The sequence below is a fragment of the Pistacia vera genome, unplaced genomic scaffold (assembly GCF_008641045.1).
Source record: "Pistacia vera cultivar Batoury unplaced genomic scaffold, PisVer_v2 Contig51, whole genome shotgun sequence".
NCBI classification, from domain to species: domain Eukaryota; kingdom Viridiplantae; phylum Streptophyta; class Magnoliopsida; order Sapindales; family Anacardiaceae; genus Pistacia; species Pistacia vera.
In genome coordinates, this window is record NW_022196346.1 from 437,216 (window position 1) to 460,190 (window position 22,975).

Sequence of the window (22,975 nt, forward strand, 5' to 3'; positions counted from 1 at the left end):
AAATTGTAATTTCAAAAAGAAACAATGTAACTGAGATTTCAACAAACCACTTTAACTTCTACCCCACTCACACTCAGGGAGGTCATATCTATATTGGAAACATTTGGGGTTTTTGATAATTCTAAAATATTAGGGGGAGCAAATAAAATTACTCAAAAACAAAACGCATAGACACCATTCTGTGTTCTAGTCTTGAAGTGTCTCTCCGATTGTATCTTAAAACCCTAATTTTTTTCACTCTCTCCTCGAATTTTCCCGAGAAGAGAAGAACTTTCCGAGCTACCAAACATGGCAAGCCACTCCCCAAATCTTGATTGCCGCATGTATGAGGCCAAGTATCCGGAGGTGGACATGGCTGTAATGATCCAAGTGAAGAACATCGCCGATATGGGCGCTTATGTTTCACTTCTGGAATACAACAACATCGAAGGTATGATCCTTTTCTCAGAGCTTTCTCGCCGCCGGATTCGTAGTGTCAGTAGCCTCATCAAGGTGGGGCGTATCGAGCCCGTGATGGTGCTGCGTGTTGATAAGGAAAAAGGTTATATTGATTTGAGTAAAAGGAGGGTTAGTGAAGAGGATATTCAGGCTTGTGAAGAGAGGTACAATAAGAGCAAGCTCGTTCACTCTATCATGCGACACGTGGCTGAGACCTTGAGCATCGATTTAGAGGTAGTAATCTTGATTGATTTATGTTCTTTTCTACAATTGTGTTTTCGTGTGTATTTTATATGAGTTTGAATTTTTTATATCTCCCTGGAGATATAAACTTAATGTATATGTAATGCTAGAGCTATTTAGGGATAATAAGTGTAACAATAATACTATAGTTACAAAGAAATCTTACAAAGATTTTCATACAAAGTGATGTGGCAAAAAATGAATGGAAGAGTGAATTTAATGAGTAGAGTGAATTCTTTCATTCATTTTTTGCCACATCACTTTGTGTGAAGATCTTTGTAAAATTTATTTGTAAGTGTAATATTACTCGTGTAAAGCCTGTTTGTGTTTCTCTGTAAATTATGGATTAGTATAATATATATAGTTTGTATGGGTAAAGTTAAATATGGCTTTGGTTTCCTTGAATGCTTAGATGAATAATTTAATGTTTATAGGTACAAGAAAGAATATTTGTTGTGCTTTTGGCAGGGCATTGGTTGTTGGTTTGTTGTTGAATCTTATAAACTTGTGGCTGGCTTTGTTCTGTGTATCTATCTAACTTACAATACTTAAGAAGAATTCTATTTGCCATGAGAGAAGGATAGTAGCTGGTTGAAATTTTATAAACCTGCTATCATGACTAGGCGGAATGGCCAGGTGGAAAGAATTAACCAAGCGTAATGAACTGGCGGTGTTCTTTCCTGTTAGTTTCTTGTTGTAAGTTTTATGCTGATCCTTGTGGTAGATGTCTTAGTGACATCAACTCGAGGAACATTGGGGGGGCCTTCACATTGCACCATAGTTCTAGCTTAAGTTTCTGTCGCTTATCAACTAAAAAAGATAGGGAGAGGAGTGAGGACTCTCTATCTAAATTATGGGCGCAGTTCTAGCTTAAGTTTCTGTCGCTTATCAACTAAAAAAGATAGGGAGAGGAGTGAGGACTCTCTATCTAAATTATGGGGGCTCACTGAAGCAGATAAAATGAAGATTTTTTTTTTTTTTTAATTAATTGTATGTTTTAAAACGCTTTTTAGTTATTAATAAATGTGGTGATTACAATAAGTACCATCATCGGGTAGGAGGTTGGTAAGAAAAAATTAGAATACAAATTTGAAGGATAGTCTTGTCATTAAATTGCTTTGGCACCTTACCAAAAGTTCAGGAGCAACCTGGACCATGAATCATTATTTTGCAAATAAGAAGACTGATGTTGCTTGTTGAAATATTTACAGATTATTATTGCTTGTTCAGTCAGCTTATCGAAACCTTGGATCCTTCCCTGTGATTTTTCATGGACTGTAGCACTTGAATTCTTTTTAAGTTATGATATGCTTAACCTTTGATTGGTCAATGCTAAATGTATTTTTCTTGTTACAGGATCTTTATATCCATATTGGCTGGCCCTTGTACCGCAAGTATGGTCATGCTTTTGAGGTAAAAATGCTAACATCTTTCTTGAGGTGTGCTTTCCAAGTTACGGTTGGGGATATAAACTCTTAAACTATATTACATGCAGGCATTCAAAATCATTGTTACTGACCCTGATACCGTTTTGAATTCCCTCACCCGTGAAGTCAAAGAAACTGGCCCTGATGGACAGGAGGTAAACTTTGTTTTGGGAGGGTTTTATACCATACTATTTCCATTGATGACTAAGGTCCTCCCTATCTCATTGTACAGGTCACTAAGGTGGTTCCTGCTGTGACTGAGGAAGTGAAAGATGCTTTAGTAAAGAATATCAGGAGAAGAATGACCCCACAACCGTTGAAGATTCGAGCTGATATTGAAATGAAGTGCTTCCAGTTTGATGGTGTTCTTCACATTAAGGTTTTATTTTAATCTTTCTCTTTTGGTCTCCTAACAGTTTTTGTTTGACTGACATTTATATGAATGATCATGATTTAGTCATGAAGGCAACTTTAGTTTCAAATTGCTGATTCATTTGTTACTTCATGTTTATTTTTGACATTACAGGATGCCATGAGAAAAGCTGAGGCTGCTGGCAATAATGACTGTCCTGTAAAAATCAAATTGGTTGCACCACCACTTTATGTCCTCACCACTCAGACCCTTGACAAGGTTAGCTGAATTAATTTACTCTTGAAAGGCTGTTATAGTAGGAGCTAATGTTATCGTGTTCAAGAAATAAGTATGGTCTAGTTGGCATATAAAATTGTATAGAAGCATGATGTTTAGGCGCGGAATCTTTGCCCGCTACACATTAGCAACTGCATAGTTTAGTTTAGAAAGCCACTACCAAATAAAAGTAATTGTTTTTAATTATTTGGATGGACAGGAGCAAGGGATCTCAGTTCTCACTAAAGCAATTGCTGCTTGTACTGAAGCAATAGAGAAGCAAAAGGGAAAACTTGTTGTGAAGGAGGAACCCAGAGCGGTGAGTGCTGATACTTTTAATTTCAAATTTAAATTTATTATTTTAATTAGCATTTCTCCATAGCATCAAAACCTTTATTATCAACAATTTTCTCAGCAAGGGACCTTGCCATTTTTCATGTTTGGGTCTGATTTGTGGTGCACTGTTTCAGGTGAGTGAAAGAGACGACAAATTGCTTGCTGAGCACATGGCTAAGCTACACCAACAAAATGAGGAGGTAAGTGGTGATGAAGATAGCGAAGAAGAGGAAGACACGGGAATGGGAGAAGTCGATTTGGATTCTGGTCCCGGGATATCAGAGTGATAAAAATGCAGCATACATTACATTTTTGTGAATTTTTTTTGTCATTTAAACAAACTTTTTGCGGTTGTATGAAACCAATTTCAAAACAATCCGCTTGTTGAGTCGTTTTGCCGGTTTACCAAATTATTTTAGAGTAAGGAGGATACAGGAAACCTCATTCAAGAGTTCAATCTTTATGGTTGCCATTAATTGTTTAAATCTAAAAATCCCTGTAACAGAAATTTCAATGATGGGTTTCTCATTGAACTGGGATTTCATTCATGCATGCAAACTTGAGTCTCCCACTTTTTCGTTTAATTGATGTCCCCTAATGTCCATGGAGCATACCTTAATAATTCTGGTTAAATTTATAATGAGAACCCGGAAACAGATTATGCAACAACAAAATCAAAATACTGTTAGTCTTTCCATTTAATATTCAACCCAGAAATATACAGAAAAAAAAATGCTGGCCCAGATCTCATATCTGTCTGCCATTCTTCATGCGATTATAGCCCTATAATAATTGCACCGACTCAGGTTAATATCTTATATCTAGGGCGAAAATGTAAAAGGGAAAATGTAAATGGACCATTATGTTACACAGGGTTAGGGTATTGGTGATATATCTTTTGACCGTGGAGGGTTTTTTTGAGAAACAGTGTAAAAACTATTATTATAAGAGTAAACAACATGTTCTCACCCAAGGTTAAGTGATATACAATACAACGTTCCTACCCCCGGTTCATAAATTCCACATTCATACTCTTAAATTAACATTATTTGTGACTTTTTTAGTTTTACCCCCTATACAGTATAACCTTTCTATAGTCATAACAGTAAAACCTTTATATAATCATAATATTGAACCAACTAAATTTATTACTATAAAGATGTTATAACTTAAAGAGGTATAATTATAATAATTATTTTTTTATTCAAAAAAAATTCTTATTTTATAATTCATATTTTGGTAGTATTAGGATTTCAATTCATTGTTTTAGTAGCTTTAAGATAGTACGAAAATGAATATAAAAAAGTTATTACAGAATTAAATAATCAGATTCGTCAACTTCACCACACTAATCAAATAGATATTAATGTGTTCCTCAATCATCCAAATGAGTAACAAGTCATGTATGTTTTAATTAAAAAAAAAACATTACTAGAATTAGATAAGAAAAGGAAGGAGATAATCCTGAAAATAATAGTACAGAAATACCAAAAGTTTCGTGTCAAGAAGCTCCAAATATACTTGAGAAGTTAGAAATATTTTAGCTTTAATAAGAAGGTGTCTATGTTAGTGGCTTATTACGAACCCATAAGATAAAAGATATGGTAACAACTTTATAGTATAAATTTTAAACCTTGAATGTAACATCTTAAACCTTGAATGTAAAATAACATATATTTTTTGTAATATGCATATAATTATTAGTATGTAGAGGCAAGTTTCTTAAGACGGGACCTAAAAAATTATAACTTATTACAATGTGAAATTTAGTCTTATTTATAACTGGCTCAAGTCAGCGTCAAAATTTTTTATGACTATATAGAAGTTATTCTTATATAGAGTATCACTGTAAAGAGGTTCTACCGTTAGATAGTGATGTTACCAAACTGCCCGTATTCTTCCTTCTCCTCTTCAATACAGCCGACGTTTGTCATCGAGCTTCCTGTCGCCGATGGAGCGCGACCTTTCATCTTTCTCAGCTTTCTGCCACTGATCGAGCGCGACTTGCACTTGCCATCGCGAGACAGTCGTAGTTTGTAGCCCTCTCATCTGCTTTTTGTTGGGTTTTGGTGTTTGATCAGTGGGGTTTATTATTTTTGAAGTGTTGTTTGCAATTGTGTTACTGTCGTGTTGATTTCTGGTCGCCGATAATCCCCCCACCACTCCAACCTTGCTACTCCATCATCGGCCACCGCCTATTCGACCATTTGCCGCAACTGGCCCAACCAACATCCTTTCCTCCTACGCGCGCAACTTGTGTGAAGATGGGAGTGGGGCAGAAAACTAGGGGTGGAAATATAATTATTTTGAACTTTTCATTTTCATTTCATACTAAATGCAATGTAAAAGTAATATTTTATCCTTTGACTATTATATTAAACAATTTCCGTTAGTTTAAGGGTGGAAATCTAGAATTTATGAAACCAGGGGTACTAAAAGGATATCACTAAACCTTGGGTGGGATCATGTCGTTTACTCTTATTCTAATGATAAATTTGGAAAGATTTCAACTAACAGTTTAAAGCCATAGAAATTGACTGAACTTCGAAGCCTACTTTACTTTCTCTGATAACGACTCTTCCAACTTCAATTACAAATGAACCACGTTTCGCTCTCAAATTTCCGCCAATCTAAATCTGACTTTCTCAGTAGATCTTAGATCTTCAGCTTCACTCAGCGAAAATGGACACTTCCTCTGTACAATATCTCTTCAAAGAGCGTAAATTCCCCTTCATTTTCGCTCTCTCACTTCTGCTTATAACAGTCGCCGTTTTTGTCTTCACTGCCACCACCGGCCCCTCCTCCTCCATCATCTCTTACTACTTTCAACAACCACCTCTCGTTAGAAACGCCACCGTTTCAAAAACCATCACTCAAACACAACCACCACCGCCACCACTTCAGTCAGAAGACGCAGCCGTTTCGAAAACCATCACTCAGACACAAACACCACCACCTCCGTCGGAGAACGCTGCCGTTTCGAAGACCGTCACTGAAACAGAAACACCACCACCACCACTTCCGTCCGATAACGCCTCCGTTTCAACAGTCGTCACTAACGCCCCCACTCCCTTTACCGACAAGACCGCAAATGACGATTATAATTCCGGCAATGTTACCCTCGGTCAATCGGATTTGGATTTAATAAAATGGAACACTTGTGCGCCGGAGGCGGTGGATTATATACCGTGTTTGGATAATTATGAAGCGATTAAACAGTTGCAGTCAAGGAAACGAATGGAGAAACATGAGCGACATTGCCCGAGCCCGAGTCCGAGGTGTTTGGTGCCGTTACCGTACGGTTATAGGCTGCCGGTTCCGTGGCCAAAGAGTAGGGACATGGTGAGATTGTTTGATACTTTTTGTTGGTAAGATTTATTTATTATTTTCTTTTTCGGTTCTTCATTAAGATTTTGTTTCTTTTCTTTTCTGTTAAATATTTCAGGATCATTAAATAATTTTTTCTATAGTTGTGGTGTTTTAAGTTTGAATTAGCTTTACTTATTACAGTGTTGTATTAATGAAGCTGATATTTGTTATTTGAAAAAATAAACAAAAAGTGTAAAAACTATTATTATAAGAGTAAACGACATATTCACACCCAAGGTTTAGTGATATACAGGGTTCCTACCACATACTCTCAAATTAACGTCGTGATTTTTTGGGTTTTGACACCATATACAGTAAAACCTCTCTATAGTCATAATGTTATAACTAACTAAGTTTATTACTATGAAGATATTATAACTTAATAGAGGTATAGTTATAATAATTATTTTTTTATTCAAAAAAAATTCTTATTTTATAATTCATGTTTTGGTAGTATTAGGATTTCAACTCATGTTTTGGTAGTATTAAAATTTCAATTCATTGTTTTAGTAGCTTTAAGATAGTACGAAAATGAATATCAAAAAGTTATTGTAGAATTAAGTGATCAGATTCGACAACTTCACTACACTAATCAAATGGATATTAATGTATTCTTCAATCATCCAAATGAGTAACAAGTCATATTTGTTTTAACTAAAGAAAAAAAAATATTACTAGAATTAGATAAGAAAAGGAAGGAGATAATCCTGAGAATGATAATATAGAAATACCAAAAGTTTTGTGTCAAGAAGCTCCAAACATACTTGAGAAGTTAGAAATATTTTGGCTTTAATAAGAAGGTGTCCATATTGGCGACTTATTATGAACCCATAAGATAAAAGATATGGTAACAACTCTATAGTATAAATCTTAAACCTTGAATGTAACATCTTTAGATAAATATTTTATTTCATCTTAAACCTTGAATGTAACATAACATATATTTTTTGTAATATACATATAAGTATTACTATGTAGAGGCAAGTTCTTTAAGACGGGATCTAGAAAAATTATAACTTATTACAATATGAAATTTATTCTTATTTATAACTGACTCAAGTTGAGACCATAATTTTTTATGACTATATGAAGATTATTCCTAAAGTATCACTTTAAAGAGGCTCTACTGGTGTTGTTACCAAACTTTCCTTATTCTTCATTCTCTTCTTCAATACAGTCGACGTTTGTCATCGAGCTTCCTGTCGCCGATGGAGCGCGGCCTTTCATCTTTCTCAGCTTTCTGCCATTGATCGAGCGCGACCTTTCACCTTTCCAGCCAGCCTCTAACCCACAAACAACTGCACCCTTAAATCGCCGACAAACAACCACTACACTTTCGTGTTTTTTCACATTTTCCCGACCAAATCTCACACCGAAAATAAACCTTGTTTGCATCGTTTAACTCCCCTTCCTCTCCTTTTATCGTTTGCTGCCCGCGACTTGCACTTGTCGCCATGAGACAGTCGCAGTTTTGCAACCCTCTCATCTGCTTTTTGTTGGGTTTTAGTGTTTGATAAGTGAAGTTTGTTGTTTTTGAAGTGTTGTTTGCAATTTTGTTACTGTTGCATTGATTTCTGGTCGCCGACAATCCCCCCACCACTCCAACCTTGCTTCTTCATCATCGCCCACCACCTATTCAACCATTTGCCGCAACCGGCCCAGCCAACATCCTTTCCTCTACGCACACAACTTGTGTGAAGATGGGAGTGGGGCAGAAAACCAGGGGTGGAAATATAATTATTTTGAACTTTTCATTTTCATTTCACACTAAATGCAATGTAAAATCAATATTTTATCATTTGACTATTATATTAAACAATTTCTGATAGTTTAAGGGTGAAAATCTAGAATTTATGAAACCAGGGCTACTATAAGGGTACCACTAAACCTTGGGTGGGAACATGTCGTTTGCTCTTATTCTAATGATAAATTTGGGAAGATTTCAACTAACAATTTAAAGCCATAGAAATTGACTGAACTTCGAAGCCTACTTTACTTTCTCTGATAACGACTCTTCCAACTTCAATTACAAATGAACCGCGTTTCGCTCTCAAATTTCCGCCAATCTAAATCTGACTTTCTCAGTAGATCTTAGATCTTCAGCTTCACTCAACGAAAAATGGACACTTCCTCTGTACAATATCTCTTCAAAGAGCGTAAATTCCCCTTCATTTTCGTTCTCTCACTTCTGCTTATAACAGTCACCGTTTTTGTCTTCACTGCCACCACCGGCCCCTCCTCCTCCATCATCTCTTACTACTTTCAACAACCACCTCTCGTTAGAAACGCCACCGTTTCAAAAACCATCACTCAAACACAACCACCACCGCCACCACTTCAGTCAGAAGACGCAGCCGTTTCGAAAACCATCACTCAGACACAAACACCACCACCTCCGTCGGAGAACGCTGCCGTTTCGAAGACCGTCACTGAAACAGAAACACCACCACCACCACTTCCGTCCGATAACGCCTCCGTTTCAACAGTCGTCACTAACGCCTCCACTCCCTTTACTGACAAGACCGCAAATGACGATTATAATTCCGGCGATGTTACCCTCGGTCAATCGGATTTGGATTTAATAAAATGGAACACTTGTGCGCCGGAGGCGGTGGATTATATACCGTGTTTGGATAATTATGAAGCGATTAAACAGTTGCAGTCAAGGAAACGAATGGAGAAACATGAGCGACATTGCCCGAGCCCGAGTCCGAGGTGTTTGGTGCCGTTACCGTACGGTTATAGGCTGCCGGTTCCGTGGCCAAAGAGTAGGGACATGGTGAGATTGTTTGATACTTTTTGTTGGTAAGATTTGTTTATTATTTTCTTTTTCGGTTCTTCATTAAGATTTTGTTTCTTTTCTTTTCTGTTAAACATTTCAGGATCATTAAATAATTTTTTCTATTTTTGTAGTGTTTTAAGCTTGAATTAGCTTTACTTATTACAGTGTTGTATTAATGAAGCTGATATTTGTTATTTGAAAAAATAAATTAGATGTAACAAGATAAGAAGCTCATTGTTGTTTAACTTAGTGAGATTTGTTATTTATTTATGTACTTTTTCTTATTTGTCCTTAATTGAGCTTTTTATTATATTATTATTTTATAGTTTAGAATTAGTGTTTTAAGCCTAAATTAGCTGAACTATAGGTGTGGATCATACTGGTTTTGTTAAAGGGTAATATTAGTGAAGCTGTGATGTTAAGCTGAGGTTTTTAGATTAACAATTCAATGAGATGTAATAATAAGTGAAGCTACTTGTTATTCAAATAAGTGATTTATTAGTTCTCGTAAATTTGAAGTGAAGAAAGAGAATTCAATCTCTTAGATGAAAGAATTCAATCTCTTAAATGAAGTAAAACAATTACTTTTGGAAATTTGGTGAGGTGATTATAATTAGTTACAAGTATTACTGGTTAGATTAGAAAATATTTCGTGATGTGGTTTCTTATCTTTTGATTTACAGATTTGGTACAACAATGTTCCACACCCTAAGCTCGTTGATTACAAGAAAGACCAAAATTGGGTGCGCAAGTCTGGTGATTATTTTGTTTTTCCTGGCGGTGGTACTCAATTCAAGCAAGGAGTTACTAGCTACATTGACTTTATACAACAGGTATATTATAAGGATGACCAGTGCACATTATGTTGCAAAGTTTGATTTTTATGTTTGCTTTGTATTGCGAGAACATCTTTGCAGCAAAATGCTTTTCTTGATGTGTCATCAAGGATTTGGATTCTAACTTTTTGTTGAGATACATTTCTTTTTGACCCTTTCCTTTGTTGTTCTCTTCTCATGTATTGGTTTATTTTAGACTTTATCAACTATTGAATGGGGGAAGCATGTACGAGTCGTTTTAGATGTTGGTTGTGGTGTTGCTAGCTTTGGTGGCTATTTGCTGGACAAAGATGTCATTACCATGTCATTTGCCCCAAAGGATGAGCATGATGCACAGATACAATTTGCTCTAGAGCGTGGCATTCCTGCCACACTTTCTGTCATTGGAACACAAAAGCTACCATTTCCAGATGATGCATATGATTTGATTCATTGTGCACGATGCAGAGTTCATTGGTATGGAGATGGTATGTGGCATTATGCTTTTTAAGCATTAAGTTTAAGGTTCTTGTTATATTATTATAGTCGTCATCATTATGATTGCCATTATCATTTTACTAGTGTAGTTCTATACGTTACAATAAATATTATTTCTCTTGCATTGTAAACCATTATGGAAGTCTTAAAACTCTTGTGATGCTTCGGGCTGAAAAATGCAGGTGGATTACCACTAATAGAGATGAACAGAATTCTTAGGCCTGGAGGTTTTTTTGTTTGGTCTGCTACACCAGTTTATCGTCACGACGAAAAACATCGTAATGTTTGGAATGGTATGTTAGCATCTGCTCCCTCTATCTTCCCCCAGCACACAAACAAAACACACTTAAGAAATTTTTTCCGGAAAACTTGTGCTGTTCTTCTCTTTTTCTTTTGATTATCTGGGTTTGTGAATAATAAGTTATATTAGTTAATCTGTAATTGGGACTTGAATTTTTAAGATATTTAACTTGGATGTTCATATTATTTTTTTGTGCAGCTGTGGTAGCTCTGACAGAATCTATGTGCTGGAAGGCTGTGGCTAGGGGTGTTGACTCAAATAGAATTGGACTTGTAGTATTTCAGAAGCCTGTCTCATATTCCTGCTATGAGAAACGGAAAGAAAATAACCCACCTTTATGTGATAAAAAAGATGGATTGAATAGTTCATGGTAATCCTTTGAAATATATTATATATTGCCACCATATTACTCATACATACATGTCTATATGCCCACACATGCGCACACACACAGATATTTGGGTGGCCATCGATTTAGAAGAAAAAGTAATGTTATTCTCATATGTTGTGAGACAGGAGCAACCAAACCTATAAGTTCTGCTGTAATATTATGTTCACTAGTTATATTATCACTTTATACTAAAATTGCTTCTAATACTCCCATTCTTTGTCTAGGTATGTGCCCATTAGTAATTGCCTTCCCAGACTTCCAGTTGATGGCAAGGGAAACTTGTTCAGCTGGCCTGAACCCTGGCCCCAAAGGCTTAGAAGCAAATCTCCAAGACTTTCAACTAAACTAAATGCTGAGGAAATATATAACAAGGATAGTACACATTGGTCAGCACTTGTGTCAGAAGTTTATCTGCAGGGCTTAGCTATAAATTGGTCAAGTGTACGGAATGTGATGGACATGAATGCCAGTTATGGAGGGTAAGAAATGTCAAGTTTGTTAACTGGTCAAGTTGCTGCTTCTTACTCTACTTTAGTTGTTGTGATTTATTATGAGGTTATTCTTAAATTTCTTTATTCTTGTTTTTTACATGTGCTTTTTCTATCTGCCCCATTATTATTTAATGCTTTATTGTGTCCACGTCTTTTTCTTTATAATTTAGTAACAGTAGGCCTAGTTTTGGACATAATAGTTGAGACCTGCTCTATAGATACTAAAGTGTTATATAGGTGTTTGTTGCAGGGATATAAGGAATTACTTTATCCAGTGATTGTAAAATTGCATAGGACAGCCAGCAAATTCTGTTGTAGTATTCTTTGATGTAAAATATGTCTAAATTTTAGAATTAGAGTTGTAAATTTGTAAAGAGAGTTCATAGAAAATAACCCAAATTTCAAAAGTGTACTGGTTTTCGGTGAAAATATTTGCAAATTTGTGTAGCTCTAGGGCTTCAAATTTTTGTCAGTGGCTAAATGGTCTTTGGTCAGTGACTCATGTTAGACGGTGGATTCTCACTTTTTCTCTAGATAACAATGACAAAATTATACACTCAGGTGAAAATCTTATTACCATCCTAACGATTTAGTGCTATCAATTTAAATTGGTCAGATTAATTGTATTATAGCTACATGGTCATTGAGTCACTTTAAGTTGATATCAAGATTTTGCCTTCTTACAGATTTGCTGTCGCACTAATTGATCAACCCCTTTGGGTGATGAATGTTGTCCCTATTGATGCACAAGATACTCTATCCATTATCTTTGATCGAGGATTGATTGGGATCTATCATGACTGGTGCGAGTCCTTTAGCATCTACCCTCGAACATATGATCTACTGCATTCCAGTTTTCTCTTCAAATCTCTAATTCAAAGGTATAGTCCCTTCTGAAAGTGTTGCATAACATCCTTGTCAGATTTCTGCTTTGTTCTGTTATATACTTCCCTGTCAATCTTGCAAATATGGGCTATGAGGCGCGTTTTATGGATATTATGGTATCTAAATGATCTGCAATTTTTTCTTGTCAGATGTGACATTATCGATGTAGCTGCAGAGATGGATCGAATATTGAGACCAGGTGGATACGTTCTGGTTCAAGACACCGTGGACATGATTAACAAGCTTAGGCCAATTCTCCAATCACTTCATTGGTCAATAAATGTTTATCAAGACCAATTTCTTGTTGCTAAGAAGGGTTTCTGGCGTCCAACTGATGACGATACCAAAACGTGAAAGGCTTCACGACATTACTCATGGGTCCCTGATAATCCTTAAACACGTTGAAGAAAAACTGCAGTGAAATTATTCCCTTTTCCTATAATGGTGAGAATTTGCAATTGCAATATCTAAATTTGTGATATGCTTTCCCCCTAATCTTTTGCGTATTAGTGTATATCCTACGGACAAATCATATGAAGAAATAACAAAAACACTTGTGAGATTAAAGACAATGAATAGATAGGTGAATTCAAGTGGGTTGAGTTTGTGTGATAATAGAAGCTTTTCGTTTAATTTTTAGCAACATTATTGAGGGCATATTCAATTACTATAGTCCAAAATCCAAACAGGTGACTTCGAGGAAGCTTCACAAAGCTACTATGAAGTTTCATACAAGGTAAGAGGATTCCAATTGAAGGTAGATCAACTTATTCTCTTTCCCGTTTGCTCTTTACTTAAGCTAAGATAAGGTTATTGTATTTTATCAAACATCATTATTCCATTAGATCGATACAATATAAACCCTAAATTATTAAATAAAAGCAACAAATTTAAGATGATTTAGATAGCTGATAATAAGAACAATAAAGATTGGTTTACGACTCAATCTTACAAACTTTTTTTCATGACCTCGATATGACAACTCATAATTGGTGAGTTCGTAATTGGGTAGGTGAGTTCCACTACGAGCTGATTAAGTATGAACTGTTACGTCGGGATTGTGAGATTGGATTGTAAGTGTAGAATTGTCCCAACAAGAAACCAGAAATCAGCTTTAAAGCCGTGTTAGACAGGAGATAAGCAAGGGAGGGTCTTGTCTTTGACGAGCTTGCCATTGCTTGCCGAAACACTACGCGAATAACAACCAAATTCATCCCTGTAACCGTAGCTCTGCTCTGTTAATCCTTCACCAGAAACCACAGAATTATGATCCTTATGAATCTCCATCCATCCGGTAGAAACTTGGTTATTAGTAACAGAACTCCGAATCTTCCCAATCGAACATTGCTCCACGAACGAATGACTGACATTCGTATGAACCACATATATATTCTTCTTCTTCTTCTTCAATACAGCCAAATTCAAAGTCGCCACTTCAAGAGGATAACGTCTCCGAATAAGCACACGATTAACCAAATGACCCCTTTCAGTTCTCGTCTCCACTGATCTCTTAACCTTAACCTTTTGTTGCACCAATTTGTAATCTCCATTCTTTTCAAATCTTAAGGAGTTTTTGTACCTGAACTGCCTTACAGCTCTGGTAGTCAAATTGCCTAAACTTGACTTCACCCATCCCACGAACACGGTCCTTCTCTTAGCTGCAACCTGAAATCTTCCATCAAGGAACTTGAAAGCTTCGTTAGTTTCAAGGCTGAGATTTGGATAATGATACACTGCAGAGCTGGCTTCAACTTCAGATGAGCTATGGTCTAACCAGATGTGTAAATTCGCATTCACGAGCCAATACGAAATGGCATCGTTAACTCCAATGGTAATCTTATGCTCTTTTCCATCTAAAACATAACCCAGAAACGGGCTCAAATCAATATCATAAGAAGGCAAACTGAAAGCGCCGATTGCGACCACCGGTTCCCAAAGCAATGGATTAACACCGTGGGTGAATATAACTGGAAATGGCGCTTCTGATGCAATAAATCTCCCATCAATTGTTACAAAAACCTCTCTATAACACCCGTTACCACGACCAGTTGTTATATTATTCAACTCTATATAAGAATTTGGTGGGTTCAAGTACCAGAACTCATCGTTTCCATGAGATGAAACGTACAACTCCAAGATTGCTCTATAAGTATTACGCGGGAACTTAACTTTCTTGAAATGGGAATCCGATTCACTTTCAATGCGAAACCAAAACCCTTTCTTGTCACCGTCATCTTCAGATACCGGAATGATCAAATCAGCAGGAGGGTCGTAATATTTATCGGAATCAAACCCCGAGTTAGCATTAGAATTATGGAGGGAAAGAAAAGACGGAGTGGGAACAGTAACGGCTTTATCTTTGACAAACAAGAGATTGACGTTAACGTGGTAAACGCCGGTAACAACGTTGTTAACGATATTTTCAAACATCATGGTAACGTCAAGGTTCGATTGTACGAGGAGAGAAGAATACCTAGTTATGTCTTTACGTACTTTCCAGAAATCACCCGACTTGCAAGGCTCGGCTGTGCTGGTACGGAGGAGCTCGGAGCCACCGAGCCACAAGCCGGCTATGAGGCCGTACTGTTGACCTTTGGACTTGGCGTGGAATTCCAGAATGATGCGTGACCAGGGGTGGTGGCAATCGGAGGGTGGAGAGTAAGGGACGGTGAAGGGAGGTTTGTTGATGGAGTTAGTGAAGGAGTGGTCGATTATAGTGAGATTGCATGCGGGAGTCACGTGATCAGAGGGTGGAAGGAGATGGGTGAGCTCAATGAACTCCTGGGGTGTACGTTGAAGGTGGTCGGAAGAGGCGGAGGCGGAGGAGGAGGAGAGGAAGAAGAGAGCAAAAGGTAGAATATGAACATGCATTTTGTTGTTGTAGTTTGGCGTTTAAATTTGGTGGGGTTTTTATAAAGAAAGTTTTGAATCTCTGTAACAGTGAAACAGTGAAGCCTTCAGTGTATTTTTGAATCTTTTGATGGAAGATTTGGACGTTTTTGACAGAATTTGGGTTAAGTTTTAGATGGGTTCAAAAGTTCAGCTTCTTCAGTACATAAATGGTGTACTTCTTCGTAATAAGAAAGTTAATGCTGACTCGAGACTTTATTAGGTAAGCACTCTACTTCTTCCTCCCTATTTCATTGTGGGTTTTAAACAAATCGGGTCAACCCAACCTGACCCATTTGATACATAAAGAGTTAAAGACTCAACACTCTTGCCCAGAAGTATAAAGCTTCCACTTATTTGCTACGCAGTCCTCCTCCTGTATTTAAATGCATTCATTTGTATCCTCCAACCAAAGGGTCTAAGTTTTCAGTCTAAATATACTTGCAGATTTACAATGGAGTCAACAAGAGTAAAAACAGCAAGTTATTTACATTAAATAAGATCATACTGTATCCAATGCTCAGTGATTCTTGTGGTTTTTTTTATCATAAAACATATGACGATAAGGAAGATATAGATGAGGAACCTTCCTGTTAATTATCAGCCGTGACATACCAGTATAGCCCATAGCTTGTGTGCTATGTACAGAGGTGTAGAACCACTTCTTCCTTTAGCACAAAAATTGGTTCCATTGTCAAGTTAAACCTCCACAGCCTCCATGCTCCTACCTCCCACGGCCAAATGGTGTATAGCTTAGCCCCCATAATACTCCCCAAATATTATCAGCACCAGTACTACATACTTTTGCCCTTTCATGGCTGCTGTGTGCAGGGCTATCAAGCTATATTGGTCATGGTAGTCCAGTAGTGCTGCAAATCTGCAAGACACTCTAAGCCTCTGCTTCTCCACGTTCTAGTCTCTGCAACTTTTTCCTGCTGCATATGTAGATGTAATTCAAAAAGATTTAGGAAAATTAAAATATCAAGCATAGAACAAAAAATTTGAGTCAGAATCACTTCCCACACAAGTGTTGCTCAACAATTTCTGAAGATCAGTATTTTGGCCTTTTTCAGAAAAATATCTGATAAATAATTTCTAACAAATATCTTATTAACTTCATTAAACACTCTTTTCTGTTTTATTCGATATTATACTAGGAATGAAATTATGCTAGCACAAAGCAAAACATTTACTCTTTCCTTTCTAGTGGGAATGAAATGAATGAGATTGGTGACCTAGTGATTAGGTTTGTGTGGCTATAGAGCATTTCTATTCTTGAGAAACATTCAAGAAGGAATTTTAAAATCACTATAGTTCAAATCCAGATAAAGATTTTGATGAAGTTTCTTTAAAGCTAATACAAGATATTGTACAGGCCAATGCGTATTATTACTATGAAGCTTCATAGAAGGTATAGGACTCCGATTTAAGGCAGATCAACTGATGCCCTTTCCCTTTTGTTCTTACTTAAAATGAATAAAAGCCAACTAACATGATCATTGCAGGAATCAGCTCATAAGCACATATCTTTCAGTTAAATGATGCCAAGTTCTGAATTTTGTAAAGCCCGGCATGATCTCTAGTTACCATCAGCTTGAAACATCTATCTAATTCTATCCAAGCTCAAAAACAGATTGAAAGCTCACAGTAAATAGGACACTAACAATCAGCAAATTGGCAAAACCAAAGCATATAAAATCAAGCATTCAATTTGAGTAAAACACCTAAACACTGCTCAAACACTAAAGATAGAGTAACAGATGACATAAATATTTCAGTGGAAGCTTCAAAAGCTATACATTATTATCCAGAAACACATGCCACACACACTAAAACAAGCAACACAGATTATTTAGAGAACTTCAAACTAGAAATCTTACAGTGGCAAAGACAAACATTGATTAAAACTAGAAAGCGGATATACAAGGAATAGGTTTGTCACTTATGAGCTCGCCATTGCTAGCTACAACACTGTGAGAGTAACAACCAAACTCATCCCTGTAACTGTAACTCTGCTCAGTATTTGCTTCACCAGACAGCACAGAATGATCCTTAACCTCCATCCATCCCCCAGAAATCTGAGAATTATAAACAGTACTCCGAGTCTTCCCAATTAAACATTGCTCCCTAAAGAAATGGCTCACGTCCGTTTCAAGCACATAACGATCCTTCTCTGATCCAGGTGAAGAAACAGTTTTCACCTCAACAGGATACCTCCTATTAATAATCACATGAGTAACCAAAATACCCCTCTCATTTCTCACCTCCACTTGTCTCTTAACCTTAATCCTTTGTTGCACCAACTTATGAGTACCATTCTTGTCGAAACTCAAGAAGCCCCTGAATCTAAACTGCCTCATAACTCTGGTGGTCAAAATACCTAAACTTGACTTAACCCACCCCTCATACCCAGTCCTTCTCCTTGCCTTGACATCTAATCGCCCATCAAGGAATCTGAAAGCTTCATTAGTATGAAGAGTAAGATTCGGATAGCGATACTCACCAGATCCTGCTTTAACCTCAGACGACCCACTATCTAACCAAATATGCAAATTTGCATTTACAAGCCAATATGAAATAGCATCTTTAACTTCAATACCAATCTTATGTTCTTTCCCATCCAAAACCACCCCCAAAAATGGAGTCAAATCGAGATCATAAGACGGTAAATTAAAAGCCCCAATTGCAACAACAGGCTCCCAGAACAGAGGATTAATACCGCCGGTAAATATAACCGGAAATGGAATTTCTGATGCAACTAATTTCCCATCAATGGTCACCAAAACCTCTCTATAAAATCCATTACCACGACTAGTAGTTAAATTATTCTTTTCTATGTAAGAATTCGGTGGATTCAAGTACCAAAACTCATCATTTCCATGAAAAGAAACATACAACTCCAAGATGACTCGATAAGCATTGCGTGGAAATTTAATTTTCTTAAAATTTAAATCTGATTCACTTTCAACTCGAAACCAAAATCCTTCTCTTTCACCATCATTATTTGATATTGGTAAGATCAAATCAGCCGGTGGATAGTAGTATTTATCAGATTCAAACCCCAATGTTGAATTGAAATTATCTGAAGAAAGAATAGACGGAACCGTACCAGTAACGTCTTTATCTTTGAAAAACAAGAGATTGACGTTAACATGGTAAACCCCGGTAAACACATCGTTAACGATATTTTCTAACATCATTGTAACGTTGAGGTTTGATTGTACGAGGAGAGAAGAGTACCTCGTTATATCTTTACGAACTTTCCAGAAAATACCAGACTCGCTGGGCTCGGCTGTGCTTGTACGGAGAAGCTCAACGCCGCCGAGCCACAAGCCGGCAATGCGATCGTATTGTTCGCCTTTGACTTTGGCATGAAACTCGAGGATGACGTGGGACCATGGTCGGGGGCAATAGGACGGTGGAGAGTAAGGGGCGGTAAACGGACGTTTGTTGATGGTGTTACCGAAGGAGTGGTTGATTATAGTGAGAGTGCACGAGGGAGTCACGGGATCAGAAGATGGCAGAGGGTGAGCCAGTTCGATGAACTCTTGGGGTGAGCTCTGGCGGTGAAGTGGTTTGAGATAACGGTAACGGTAAGGGTCGACGGAAGAGACGGCGGAGGAGAGGGAGAGCGGTGGTGGAATTATGACGGCGAAGAGAAGGAGAGCCAGAGGTAGAGTAAGAGTATGCATTTTTTGCGGGGTTTAATTTGGTTGGAGGAGTTTAAACTTCAAATGTGGAGTGCTTTATATATCCACTTCCTTCACTGTACGGTACGGTTATTAAACAGTTAGTTCGTACAGTGATGTAAAAGTTTTAACAGAATCCCAATATAAACAAGTTAAAAATTTTACAAATTTGAATCAAAATCTCTGAAAAATGTAGCAAGTTATTTACACGAAACGCCGCCGTAGCCGGAGGCAGAGGCTCCCCTGTTAATAAGCAGCTGCGAGATAGCGTCGAAGCCCAGAGCTTGAGCCATGTAAAGAGGGGTGGCGCCGCTTCTGCTTTTGGCATCAACATTGGCTCCATTGTCAAGCAACACCTCAACTGTATCTAAGCTGCCACCCTCCACGGCGAGGTGCAGCGGTTCGTGGCCCTCATGGTCGTGGCACCCCAAATTTGCCCCGAATTCGATCAGCATCAGCACTACATGTTTGTACCCTTTGATGGCTGCTACGTGGAGAGCTCTCAAGCCATACTGATCTTCGTAGTTCATAGTGGCTCCTTTATCTAGTAATGCTTCAAGTCGATCCAAATCCCCTCGTCTTGCCGCCATTAATATTGCTTCTCCACGTTCCAAAATCTCCATAACTTCAACCTGAACAATACCCATTTGAAATTTACTCAATTGCAATCCAAAATCATATGTTAATGATATTAGGAATTTCTTAACCACTGACCTGTCCCTTATGACGGGCAACGTCGAAACAGGAACGGCCACGATCATCCATGATTGTGGGGTCTGCACCCATTTCAATTAGCACTTCCGCCATACGACGGTCACCATTAGCTGCTGCAATATTCAAGGCAGTCCTGCCGTCTTTACTCTTAGCATCCTTGTTTGCACCGGATTCAAGCAACAACTTAGCACACCTGATATTTCCCTTACTCACCGCCAAATGTAACGGCGTCCTCCCCTCCTTGTCCCGACAATCCAACAAATCATATTTCTGCGTTTTCAGCAGACTTAAAACGTCCTCCGTCCGATCAAACGCCACTGCCACGTGTAGCTCACTCCAGCCTTTTAAGTAATCACTCGTGTCATTTAAATTCACACGTGTGTCAATCTTCAATCCAGTCTGGAGCAGCAAGCTAACCATATCCTCCGAGTTAGACAGCTTGGTTGCCACTCGGAAGAGTGACTCAGTTTCTTGTTTCGGCAATTCAGCAACAATTGACTTTTGCCGCTTGATTATATTCTTCACAGCGCCAATGTCTCCACAACTGACTGCATGCTTCAAAAGAAAGGGACCGACAAAGGCAACCTTAAGTTTAACATCCTCAGTCGACCCATCAGGGAGAGTCAAGAAGAACGAGTTGAGTGAGCCGGCAGAATTGAAGAGAGCTGTTTTAATGAGGAAACGATCGGAGGGAGAGCGTGGGAAAGTGGGTGGGAGTTGGTCTTGAGGTTTGAGTATGATTTGGAGAGTGGTCTGGGATAAAGGATGAACGATTCCAGTTGGTGGGTTAACCAGGAACTTGTGAGGAGAAGAGGTTTGAACCTTGAAGGCAATTGGATTGGTGGAGCAGAGTGAAATGAGGCGTATGTTAGCACGGCATTTAGTGTTTAAAACGAAGTTTATAAGCACTTCTTGCTCCGAAACCGCCACTAGTTTCTCCATTGTTAAGAGAAATTCAAGAAAAATTGAATGTATATAACAGGAAAACAGAGAGAATATTTGTTCTTGTTACGAACAGGAAGAAGAAGAAGAAGAACACGTGAATCTGTGGGGACATGAAGAGAAGGTGACAAACTTATATGTCATTTTGCAGAACAAGAATATCCAACAATGCAAAGGACAAGTGGACGGCCCAGATTTCTCATCCCAACTGCAATTTTAGAATTTTTTATCATGGCCCAACTCAAACGGGTGAAATCAAAGGTCACGGAAAGGGGGCCCTGGAGTTGATAGACCAACCCAAACTTTCCTGTCCTAATTGGGCTTATGACCCACCTAAATAAATATGACTGTAGAAAATATTTTTGATTAAAAATATTAACCACAAAATATGATAAATTACTAAAAGACCCATTTCAAAGACTTGAGTTACAAAATAACCCACTTTCAAATTGAATTGAAATCACAAAGAAAACCTCTCATCCCGTTTCTTGACACGAAACCACAGCAGCCTTTTTCTCACCAACAACAACCAAACAGAGAAACAACAGCCCAAAATCTCGAACACTCTGTTCATCGGAAACTTCGCCATGAAATCGAAATCCGACTTGTCGTTTTTTTGCATATCAGTTGAAACCCATAAAGATGGTACAAACAAATATGGAAATAACAGCTAAAACGCACACAGATTTTTGAGTAATTTATAAACAACTCACGCTCCACATGTGAATTATTATTTAAAAATTATTTCTTAGGTGTTTCTGCAGATGCTTTCAAAAACCCAAAACAAAATTAATCAACCAACTTTCAAAGCAAACAGGGGTAGCAGATCTCACTTCACCACCATCAATATCAAATTATTTTCTTAAGCAACCCTTAACCTACCCCATTGATGTACAAATGAAATAATCACCCTTTTTGTTTCCTTATCTAGGGTTTTCCTCCATTGTCCCACATCTTATTAAAACCCACCGAATTCTTCGTTTCTCTTCTCATTCATTCCCCCTGAAACAAAACCCATCTCTTTCTTTCTCTCTAATGTGGCCAGAGTGGTTAAGATCACCCTCTAACTCACCTAGCAGAGTTCAGACTAGATCAAATTCATTCTCTTGTTCTTCTTTCAAAGACATTCAAGCCATCCTCAAAGAACCCGAACCCGAACCCAGATTCCCCAAAGCTCCATCCATTTTTCACCGGGTTCGGATCTCCACTTCGGTCCTCCGTTCATGGGCCCATAAAAATTCAATCCCCTCAGCTCATCTGTTCTTTAGACCACCTCATCAAGGCATCATCGTCTACTTCACCAGCCTCCACGTTGTACGTAAGACTTATGAAGACTGCAGAGCCGTCAGATCAATCCTCCGCGGGTTCCGTGTACTTATCGACGAACGAGATTTGTCGATGGATAGTAAATTTTTAGATGAGTTGCACGGTATCATAGGGTGCAACGGGAACTTAACCCTACCAAAAGTGTTTATTGGCGGGAAATATATCGGTGGGGCCGAAGAGATCAAACGGCTCAATGAGAGCGGAGATCTCAAGCATCTCATCAGTAAGCTACAATTGGTGGGGCCTAACTTTTGTGATCGATGTGGAGGGATGAGATTTGTTCTATGTGAAGTTTGTAACGGGAGCCACAAGATCCATACGGAGAAATATGGGTTTAGAACCTGCAATTCTTGCAACATCAACGGTTTGATCATGTGTCCCTCTTGTTGCCCTGTACTCCACTGATACAACGGTTTGATCATGTGTCCCTCTTGTTGCCCTGTACTCCACTGATACAACGGATCATGGCTTTATAATTAAAGTACAAAAATATAGTTATGTTTTTTTTTTTTTTTTTGTAATATAGGAAATACCAGAACAACTCTCTGTTTATTTCTTGATAGTATTATTATGATTATGAAAAATGTGTTAATATAATTATAGATGTTAGTAACTTTTGTAAACAGTTATAAATTTAATTTCAAATACTGTACAAATTAATTGTTTAAAAAATTATATAAATCATAACTGATATGCTGATAAGTCCAATCAACTGTTTGTTTGAAAATTAGATAATGCATATCCCAAGATTGGGTTTGAAAATTAGATTATCGAATATCTCAAGATTGGATTATTTTTAAACTTTAAAGTT

At 37.7% G+C, this 22,975-nt stretch overlaps 5 protein-coding genes across 5 annotated transcripts; 2 read left to right on the forward strand and 3 right to left on the reverse strand.

Moving 5' to 3' along the window:
* Positions 1 to 105: 105 nt before the first annotated feature.
* Positions 106 to 3,624, forward strand: LOC116106237 (eukaryotic translation initiation factor 2 subunit alpha homolog). Its single transcript, XM_031392583.1, has 7 exons — positions 106 to 672; positions 2,038 to 2,094; positions 2,177 to 2,263; positions 2,341 to 2,487; positions 2,635 to 2,739; positions 2,957 to 3,055; positions 3,207 to 3,624. Exons 1-7 carry the CDS (start codon positions 289 to 291, stop codon positions 3,357 to 3,359), a joined length of 1,032 nt encoding a protein of 343 aa, XP_031248443.1. The 5' UTR covers positions 106 to 288; the 3' UTR covers positions 3,360 to 3,624.
* Positions 3,625 to 8,560: 4,936 nt separating this feature from the next.
* On the forward strand, positions 8,561 to 13,247 carry LOC116106119 (probable methyltransferase PMT23). Its single transcript, XM_031392471.1, has 8 exons — positions 8,561 to 9,220; positions 9,907 to 10,056; positions 10,256 to 10,526; positions 10,719 to 10,829; positions 11,036 to 11,207; positions 11,453 to 11,707; positions 12,406 to 12,600; positions 12,754 to 13,247. The coding sequence occupies exons 1-8, from the start codon at positions 8,561 to 8,563 to the stop codon at positions 12,956 to 12,958; spliced, it is 2,019 nt and encodes a 672-aa protein (XP_031248331.1). The 3' UTR covers positions 12,959 to 13,247.
* Positions 13,248 to 13,342: 95 nt separating this feature from the next.
* On the reverse strand, positions 13,343 to 15,638 carry LOC116106182 (peptide-N4-(N-acetyl-beta-glucosaminyl)asparagine amidase A-like). The gene has a single exon (XM_031392521.1). It carries the CDS (start codon positions 15,473 to 15,475, stop codon positions 13,730 to 13,732), a length of 1,746 nt encoding a protein of 581 aa, XP_031248381.1. The 5' UTR covers positions 15,476 to 15,638; the 3' UTR covers positions 13,343 to 13,729.
* A 107-nt stretch (positions 15,639 to 15,745) lies between these two features.
* On the reverse strand, positions 15,746 to 19,212 carry LOC116106231 (peptide-N4-(N-acetyl-beta-glucosaminyl)asparagine amidase A-like). Its single transcript, XM_031392578.1, has 2 exons — positions 17,374 to 19,212; positions 15,746 to 16,428 (listed from the first exon to the last, which is right to left on the reverse strand). Exon 1 carries the CDS (start codon positions 19,183 to 19,185, stop codon positions 17,401 to 17,403), a length of 1,785 nt encoding a protein of 594 aa, XP_031248438.1. The 5' UTR covers positions 19,186 to 19,212; the 3' UTR covers positions 15,746 to 16,428; positions 17,374 to 17,400.
* A 3-nt stretch (positions 19,213 to 19,215) lies between these two features.
* On the reverse strand, positions 19,216 to 22,022 carry LOC116106120 (ankyrin repeat and protein kinase domain-containing protein 1-like). Its single transcript, XM_031392473.1, has 3 exons — positions 21,986 to 22,022; positions 19,897 to 20,900; positions 19,216 to 19,814 (listed from the first exon to the last, which is right to left on the reverse strand). Exons 1-3 carry the CDS (start codon positions 22,020 to 22,022, stop codon positions 19,383 to 19,385), a joined length of 1,473 nt encoding a protein of 490 aa, XP_031248333.1. The 3' UTR covers positions 19,216 to 19,382.
* Between the last annotated feature and the right edge of the window lie 953 nt (positions 22,023 to 22,975).

Bases quoted from the DNA above. Each gene is read 5' to 3' on its own strand.
- LOC116106182 (XM_031392521.1), bottom strand. From the start codon at position 15,475: ATGCATGTTCATATTCTACCTTTTGCTCTCTTCTTCCTCTCCTCCTCC.
- LOC116106120 (XM_031392473.1), bottom strand. From the start codon at position 22,022: ATGGATGGAGCTTTGGGGAATCTGGGTTCGGGTTCGG. The intron at 20,901-21,985 runs GTTCTTTGAGGA...GTTCGTAACAAG, and splicing joins GAATCTGGGTTCGGGTTCGG to AACAAATATTCTCTCTGTTT. The intron at 19,815-19,896 runs GTCAGTGGTTAA...GGTATTGTTCAG, and splicing joins TTGCCCGTCATAAGGGACAG to GTTGAAGTTATGGAGATTTT.
- LOC116106119 (XM_031392471.1), top strand. From the start codon at position 8,561: ATGGACACTTCCTCTGTACAATATCTCTTCAAAGAGCGTAAATTCCCC. The intron at 9,221-9,906 runs GTGAGATTGTTT...TTTGATTTACAG, and splicing joins GGCCAAAGAGTAGGGACATG to ATTTGGTACAACAATGTTCC. The intron at 10,830-11,035 runs GTATGTTAGCAT...TTTTTTGTGCAG, and splicing joins ACATCGTAATGTTTGGAATG to CTGTGGTAGCTCTGACAGAA.
- LOC116106231 (XM_031392578.1), bottom strand. From the start codon at position 19,185: ATGCATACTCTTACTCTACCTCTGGCTCTCCTTCTCTTCGCCGTCATA.
- LOC116106237 (XM_031392583.1), top strand. From the start codon at position 289: ATGGCAAGCCACTCCCCAAATCTTGATTGCCGCATGTATGAGGCCAAG. The intron at 673-2,037 runs GTAGTAATCTTG...TTCTTGTTACAG, and splicing joins CCTTGAGCATCGATTTAGAG to GATCTTTATATCCATATTGG. The intron at 2,488-2,634 runs GTTTTATTTTAA...TTGACATTACAG, and splicing joins ATGGTGTTCTTCACATTAAG to GATGCCATGAGAAAAGCTGA.